Below are 8,133 nucleotides of genomic sequence, written 5' to 3'. Positions count from 1 at the left end.
TAATGCGCTCTGTCCCCCGGTCATTGAACCACAGCTTGCAAGACACCTTCCAGCAATCTTCACGGACCAACCAGCTCCCACCCCTAGACTCCATACCTCCTTGAACTCCCTACACTTCTCCCTTCTTTGTTTCGGTTGTATATAACAGTTTGTGTGATTACTTAATTAATATCTGTCTCCCCCATCAGACAGTGAGCTCCGTGAGGATGGGCACTGGTTCTGTCTTAACCTCCAACAGTTGCCCAAACCAAAGCTTGCACGTGGTTAAGTACTCATTAAATACTTCAGGAGTGCCAGGTGTCAAGCAGACCCTTTTCCCAACCTGAGCCTCAGTACTTTTCCCTCTACCCCCCAAACACACAGACTTTCTCCTGGGAATAGTCAGGGAAACTTGACTCCCGCCCTTTCCCTCCTCTGCAGCTGTGGGTGACGCACCCATGGGTGGGTGCCCCGCCCCTCGGCGGACGCTGATTTGGCCTGGTTGGGCAAGGCCAGGGTTGCCTGGGGGGAGGTTACTCATCCTGGGCTCAGGTAAGAGGGCCCAGGTTGGGAGGCGGCACACCCAGGGGGGACGCGGAGGGAGCAGGACGGAGCCATGGACCCTGCCAGGAAAGCAGGTGCCCAGGCAGTGATCTGGACTACAGGCTGGCGGCTGCTGCTGCTGCTCCTTCTTGGAGGAGGTGGGTCTGCTGCCAGGAGGGGATGGAGGGGGTACAGAAGGGGTCCAAGGAAGGAGCTGTCTCCTACAGGGAGAGCTGTGGGGACAATCTCCCGTCCTGAGCAGAGGGGGCTGTGGGAAAGATCATCTGCTCTTGTCAAGGGGGCTGTGGGAGAGATCCCCCACTTTGGGCAGATGAAATGTGGGGAGGATTCCTGCCCTGGGAGACTGTGGGACAAGTTCTTCCATCCTGAGAAGGTGGGGGCTGTGGGAAGGAGCCCCTGCCCTGGTCAGAAGGGGCAGTGGGAAGGGATTTCTCACTGAGCTGCCTGGACTGTGGGAAGGGTTCTGCCATCACAGACGGAGAACTGTGGGAAGGTGTCCCTCCCATCCATAGCAGGGATCCCCCATCTTGAACATAAGGGGCTGTGGGAAGAATGCTCCCACTGCAGGCATAGGGGGCTTGAAGGAGAGGGGCACCAGATTTCTGGGGAGGTTTTCCTTACTCCTGTCCTGGAAAACGGTGGGCAACAGCATTGTCCCGTCCCGGGGACAGAGGGCATGGGAAGGAGTATTTCTCCTTTCCGGGAGGAGGCTTCAGTAGGGATCCCTTAGTTCTACTCGGCCCTGCCTCCCCAGGAGCGCAGGCCCTGGAGTGCTACAGCTGCGTGCAGAAAGCAGATGACGGATGCTCTCCGCAGAAGACCAAGACGGTGAAGTGCGCGCCGGGCGTGGACGTCTGCACAGAGGCCGTGGGAGCGGTGGAGACCAGTGAGTGGGACCTTCTGATCCATTCGTCCCCCTACAAATCTTCCCCAGCCGGGCCCCGCCTCCTTTTGTCCCACCCCTTCTTCTGAATTTGTCCACATCCAATCAACGCCCTCCCTGCGTCCCTTTCAGCCTGGCTGGAGCCCTTCAACACAACCGCGCCGTTAGGGCGTGGGGCTGAGAGGTGCTACCTGACTGGGGTGACCTGGGAGAGCCCGGATTTGGGACCTGCTCCCCTTCAAGGGCACACCCTATCCATTTCCGCCCCACCCCTGAGACCTCCCTACTCACCCTGTCCCTGCCAGAATCCTCTATCCAGGTAGGCTCCTGGTGCTGCATACCCCTCTCGAGGTCTCCTCCTCGGTTCCCTAGACTGAGGTTCCGCCCCGCTGGCCCACCCCGGGGGGAATCCCGCCCCTATCTAAGGCTACAGCTCCTGGGAGGCCCCACCTGTCTCTGCTCCTGTGCCCTTTCTGTCAGGCTCCCAGTTCCTTGTTAGGATGCTTTCGGCGGTTCCGTCCCTCTATCGCCCGGCCCCATCCTACTCCACTCTTGACGCTACCCCTTCGGTTGTGGCCAGTCTGTCAGCCTGCCTGTTCCCTCGCACTCAGCTCTTTGAGGTTCTGCGCCTCCGTCTGTCGTTCCTTCCCCTCCGATCGGCTTTCTGAGGCCCCTGCCTTCGACCCTGGCCCGGCTGTGTTGGGGACCGGGGCGGGGGGGACGGAGGGGGGGTCCACTCGAGGCTCCGCCCCTGACCCCGCCCCTCTTCTTCGCAGTCCACGGGCAGTTCTCAGTGGCAGTGCGGGGCTGCGGTTCGGGACTTCCGGGCAAGAATGACCGCGGCCTGGACCTTTACGGGCTTCTGGCCTTCATTCAGCTGCAGCAGTGCTCCCAGGACCGCTGCAACACCAAACTCAACCTCACGTCGCGAGCGCTCAACCCCGCAGGTCGGTGGGGGCGGGGCCCTAGGCTCGGGGGCGGAGCCACACCGAGGCTGAGCCACTAGGGTGATCCCAACCCGGAGGCGGGAGAACGCGGCACGGGCTGGGGGCGGGGCCACGCGACGGCAGGCGGGGCTTCGTCGCTGGAGGCCTCGTGCGGCGAGACGCTTGGGGCGGGGCTATAGGGAGGGATTGGGGCACTGGGTGGGGGCGGGCCACACCCTGGGCGGGGCTGGGGGCCGAGCCAGGAGTGCGTCGAGGGGCGGAGACCTAGGTTGGAGGGACCGTCTGGCGGAGCTGTGCTTTCGGAACCTTCTGGACCCCTTCCCTCCAACCCGCTCCGCTCGCAGGCAATGAGAGTGCGTACCAGCCCAATGGTGCCGAGTGCTACAGCTGCGTGGGGCTGAGCCGCGAGGCGTGCCAGGGCACGGCGCCGCCCGTCGTGAGCTGCTACAACGCAAGCGACCGCGTCTACAAGGGCTGCTTCGACGGTAACGTCACCCTGACGGCAGGTGAGCGAGTCGGGAGCACGGGGGTCGACAGGAGTTGTGGTAGCCTCTCTGAGCCTCATGGGCGTTGGGTAGCCCTTTACCCAAAGAGTTCCCCTATCTCCAACACGTTCTGGAAGCTGTAGGCCTATATTCTTGTCTTGCCTGAGAACGTCATGGGAAATGCAGCTCTATCCCAAACGTAGCATGGGACTACGGGTGCTTTCGTCCTAATTTTTTTTTTTAATACATTCCGTAGAGGCCTGCCAGGTGCAGAATGGGACGATATGCTATGGGAAATGGAAGCCTCCAAGCTTCTAAATTGCAGGGGCTCTAGTTCCGACCCCTTAAAACTCAAGGGGTTAGGGCCCCCCACCTAACCACTTAGGAGAGAGGTAGTTCATCCTCCTGGCCTCTGCCTCAGGGAACCCTGGGGGAAGTGCTTCAAAAGCCTCTTTTTCCAGGTGTATTACGGGAGTTGTAGTTCTGAACTCTTAAGACTAAATTTTGGCAGGGGTGGGGGTGGAAGGGATAGAGTTGGAAAAAACGAAGAGAGGGATGTAGGGATAGTTTGTGGGGCTCTTTGGTCTTGTGAGAGGTGTATCCCTGTCCAGACTTTCCCAACTTTTCTCCCAAGGCATTGTGGGACTTGTAGTTCATCCTACACACTTTTCCTCTCAAAAGTGGGAAATGTGGTTCACCATGTGTCAGAGACAGTGGGACAGAGTTTCTCAAAGGGGGGCCTGAATTGAGACTTTGGATTCATGGATGCAGAGCCCTTCTGTCCCCCGTTTTGGGGGTTCTTGCCCTTGTCTTGCCCCAAAGTTTCATTCTGGCTCTGCAACCTTCCCACCACTGGCCTACCTGTGTCTCCCTCCTGCAGCGAATGTGACTGTATCCTTGCCTGTTCGGGGCTGTGTTCAGGACGAGTTCTGCACCCGGGATGTGGTGACAGGCCCAGGGTTCACACTCAGTGGCTCCTGCTGCCAGGGGTCCCGCTGTAACTCGGACCTTCACAACAAGACCTTTTTCTCCCCTCGGATCCCACCCCTTGTCCTGCTGCCCGCTCCTAAGCCCACCACTGTGGCCCCAACCACCTCCGTTACTACTTCTACCCCCACCCCAACCACTCTTGTCTCTACCACCAAACCCACTTCAGCCCCAGCCAGCCAGACTTCTCCACAGGAAGTACATCCTGAGACCTCCGGGAAAGGGGAGTCTAGCTTGGCTGGAGGTGCTGCTGGCCACCAGGACCGTAGTAATATGGGGCAGTACTCTACAAAAGATGTGGCCTATAGTAAAGGCGCTGCAACTTTCTCCATTGGGTTGGCGGCCCCTCTGTTGGCTGTGGCTGCTGGCAACTTACTATGAGTTTTTCCATCTAGAAACCTCCATCTTGCCCTATTCACTGGCCCTGGGCACCCTCTCTTCCCATTCCTTCCCTTTCCCGGACTGGACTGGGCTGGCCCAGCCCCTGTTCTTCCAATCTCCCCGACTCTCCCCGGCTTCTGCTGCACTGGTTTGCGGCTTTGGGAAAGAAAGTTATTATTGTCTATATCCTGCCAGGGTGTTGCAGCTTTTCGAAGGCAGCAAATATCTCCCTCATCTTTGTCTCTCCCTCCTCGCCTCATGGGGCCGAGGACCGAGAAAAGTAAGGGCTGTCACAGGGAAGATGGGAGAAACAATGATAAGCTTCCTATTTGCCTTCTTATAGCCAATCTGGAATATGGGGGGTGGAGCGGGATAATCGTGCCTTCCTCTGCTGGCTGCTGCCCCTGCCCCCCATCTCTGTGGCAATCGTTTGGGCATCTGACTTCCTTAGTAGACTGTGAGCTCCTCAAGGGCAGGGACCGTGCCTTATGCCCCTGTGTTGTCAGCTTCTGGCACAGAAAGGTCTCAATAAAAGTTTAATTCCTTTGTATAGTGTTTTGAAGGACTCATTTCTTACACTAACCTCTTATTGTAACCTCTTAGCTGAGCTAGGGTGGGAATGCCCAGACCTTTAACAGAGAAGCTGAGGTCTAGAACCACAACCCAGGGGGGAGTTGGGGTTTAAACTTTCATTTCCTGGGGTTTAGCCAGCTTGCGGGTGATCCCACTGGTGAGGGGGATGCCCCGTGGAACCATTAAGCGGTGACGAGGGTGAATGGGGCTTTTAGCAACGTTTGGGAGCAGAGGGGAGCTTTGTTTAATGGGTGGTACACCATCCCCAGCTCCCGCCCACCTTGTCATCTGCTTGACTTTTTTTTTTTTTTTTAATGGTATGACTACCATTACAGGCCTAGGTTAATCTGTGAAAGCTACTTATTATTTTTAAGGGTTTTATTTATTTGACAGAGAGAGCACGAGAGTGCACAAGCAGGGGGAGGAGGAGAGGGAGAAGCAGGTTCCCCATTGATCAGGGAGCCTGATGCGGGGCTTGATCCCAGGACCCTGGGATCATGACCTGAGCCGAAGGCAGACGCTTAACCAACCGAGCCACCCAGGCGTCCCCATCTGTTTGGCTTCTTAAGAATTATTCTGTGGGGGGGCACCTGGGTGGCACAGCGGTTGGGCATCTGCCTTCGGCTCAGGGCGTGATCCCGGCGTTCTGGGATCGAGCCCCACATCAGGCTTCTCCGCTATGAGCCTGCTTCTTCCTCTCCCACTCCCCCTGCTTGTGTTCCCTCTCTCGCTGGCTGTCTCTCTCTGTCAAATTAATAAATAAAATCTTAAAAAAAAATTATTCTGTGGGCTTAGCCACTGCATCCCACTTGTCCAGAGGTCTCCAGGATGCTGCTGTCAATCTCTGCTTCATGTTGGGGACTTGGGGCCTGAGCTCCACCTCCATCTCTTTTAATCAGATGAAGGCGTAGAGGCCCCTGGGAGGGAATGCCTGGCTTGGGACGGAGGCCCTGGCAGACTTTGGGACTGCTTGATGGAAGGGTGACCAGATGTGGGCAACAGCAGAATAATAATCATATTTCCAGTATCACTATTAATGAGGAGGAGTATGACCACACAATACTAAATGACGATTATAGGAACAAAAAAGGAAATTAACAAGAGCATGACCAACAGTAATAGTAACTCTAGTTGTGGAATGTTAATCACCTTTAATAGTCTTACCACACTGCCAGGCCTGAACTAAGGGTGTTTGCATCCAGAGTCTCGTTTAATTGTCCATATACGTTCTCAGATGGGTTGATTGGGGAAACTGAGGCTCGGAACGGTAAAGGAATTTACCCACAGCAAGTAATCCGTGTACCAGGTACTGTTTTGTGTGCTGTACCTGGATTAACATAATTTACACAGCCACCCTGTGAGGTAAGTATTAATCATCTGCATTTTACAAGAGGAAGAAACCAGACCCAGAGAGGTTGAGAAGCTCGCCCCAGGTCACCCAGCTAATAAGTACCAGAACCCAGATTTGCACCCAAGCAGACCGGCTTTACAGAGCGTGACCACGGTGGCCATGGCCGTAACTTTTCCCTCAGCTTGACTAAACTTGAAATAGGCTTCTCTCCGCTTTTAAGCCCCTGACCTCCCTCTCACCCCGGGCCCTTCCAGAATCCAGATGGCCTCACCACAGAAGCCCCAGACCTCGCTTTTCTTAGAGCATTCACTTTAGAAAACTTGTCATTATAAATTCCTTCTCTGGCCCTCTGAGATGTATGTAAACGTCTTTAAAAGCCTCCTGCCAGCTTTACAGCCCAGAAAATGTCTTTCTCTAGGACCTGGGAGCCAGCTCTTTGAAATATAAGTATCAAAGGAGATAGCACCCCTGCCTCCCAGTTTCCCCTGTGGGGTGAGAGCCTCGCTTCTGTGGGCACCTTCCTCCAAGTTGTAAAACTGCCTCCTGTCACGGAGATACTAGCAAATTTCCTTTTCCTTTGGAAAGCCAATTAGCAAACACAGATGACCTAAGATCTCCGATCACCCCACCTTTTAAAAACTCAACTGCTCTTTGTTTCGGCTGAGTTGAGTTCAGACGGAGTGCTGGCCTCTCTAGAGCCTCTCCTGCCATACCCCTGACAGGTGCGGTGTTGGGGTTCCGTTGTCTACTGGGCAGAAATCATTCACAGCTGGAATCATTTGCATCTTACCGGGCAAAATTGCTTGCAGTTTATCAATCTTTTTATCGTTTGCATAGTTAAATCTAAACCTTAAAGAGGCAGGGCCCTAATCAGTAGTAGGACATACAAAGCTACATCCCCCCCGCCCCGAGAACCAGGTAATCCTTGAGTGGTTCTAGAAGTTAGTGCTCCAGTAAAATGTTAGAAATATACGTGGTTCTGCTTTAGCCTTATTTATAAAGTAAAAAAAAAAAAAATTTTTTTTTTTGATGAAGTAGGCTCCATGTCCAATATGGGGCTTGAACCCCAGATCAAGAGTTCCATGCTCTGCGAACTGAGCCAGCCAGGCGTCCCATGGGTGTGGTTAATTTCAATAATGGACGTTAACCTCCTATATACAGATATTATCATTTAAATAAGTAATCCATATAAAACCATTATTAATGAGATATTTTATGGGGTTTTTGTACCCAGTCTCTGGAATGCCTTGTGTGTTTTATGCTTATATCACATTTCAACTCGCGCTAAGACGTTTCAAGTACTCAACCTCTAAAGCCTTAGAACTTTGCATGAATAGACACATAACAGCATGTCCTCGTTTGTTCTCTCCACAGAATGTGGAATATCATGGTTTGTTTGTTTATTCTTTTCTTGGTGGACACCTGTGCTGTTTCCAGTTTGGGGCTCTTATGGATAAAGCCCGCTATGAACGTTCTTGTACATTTACTTTTATGGACATAAGCTTTCATTGCTCATGTGAAAATTCTCAGCAGGAGAACTGCTGTGTCAGGATTGGCGGGGGTTCATCTCAGGAAGAAACTACCAGACTCTCTTCAAAACCGGTTGGACTGTTCCCCAGTCCTGCTAATGAACAAGAATTCTTGTAACTCCACATTCTCGTCAACATACGGTGTCGTCTGGAGGTCTTTTATTTATTTATTTTATTTATTTATTTTTTAAAGATTTTATTTATTTATTTGACAGAGATAAAGACAGCCAGCGAGAGAGGGAACACAAGCAGGGGGAGTGGGAGAGGAAGAAGCAGGCTCCTAGCGGAGGAGCCTGATGTGGGGCTCGATCCCACAATGCCGGGATCACGCCCTGAGTCGAAGGCAGACACCTAACCGCTGTGCCACCCAGGCGCCCCGTCTGGAGGTCTTTTAAATGTTAGCCCATCTGTAGATATGTTGTAGTATCTCCTGGTGGTTTTGGGGTGCATCTCC

General features: G+C 53.7%; 1 protein-coding gene across 1 annotated transcript; it reads left to right on the top strand.

The window, feature by feature from the left end:
• Positions 1-541: 541 nt before the first annotated feature.
• LYPD3 (LY6/PLAUR domain containing 3) lies at positions 542-4,981 on the top strand. Its single transcript, XM_026481723.4, has 5 exons — positions 542-680; positions 1,298-1,429; positions 2,203-2,373; positions 2,718-2,879; positions 3,739-4,981. Exons 1-5 carry the CDS (start codon positions 596-598, stop codon positions 4,224-4,226), a joined length of 1,038 nt encoding a protein of 345 aa, XP_026337508.1. The 5' UTR covers positions 542-595; the 3' UTR covers positions 4,227-4,981.
• Positions 4,982-8,133: the final 3,152 nt, after the last annotated feature.

The sequence above is a fragment of the Ursus arctos genome, unplaced genomic scaffold, assembly GCF_023065955.2.
Source record: "Ursus arctos isolate Adak ecotype North America unplaced genomic scaffold, UrsArc2.0 scaffold_19, whole genome shotgun sequence".
In the NCBI taxonomy this organism is placed as follows: domain Eukaryota; kingdom Metazoa; phylum Chordata; class Mammalia; order Carnivora; family Ursidae; genus Ursus; species Ursus arctos.
The sequence above is the reverse complement of the archived record's forward strand: the minus strand, read 5'-3'. Positions and strand labels throughout refer to the sequence as shown.

What these genes read in the sequence shown, in the direction of transcription:
- LYPD3 (XM_026481723.4), top strand. Translation starts at nt 596, where the DNA reads ATGGACCCTGCCAGGAAAGCAGGTGCCCAGGCAGTGATCTGGACTACA. An exon ending in GCGAGCGCTCAACCCCGCAG is followed by an intron (nt 2,374 to 2,717) that starts GTCGGTGGGGGC and finishes CTCCGCTCGCAG; the next exon opens with GCAATGAGAGTGCGTACCAG. An exon ending in TAACGTCACCCTGACGGCAG is followed by an intron (nt 2,880 to 3,738) that starts GTGAGCGAGTCG and finishes TCCCTCCTGCAG; the next exon opens with CGAATGTGACTGTATCCTTG.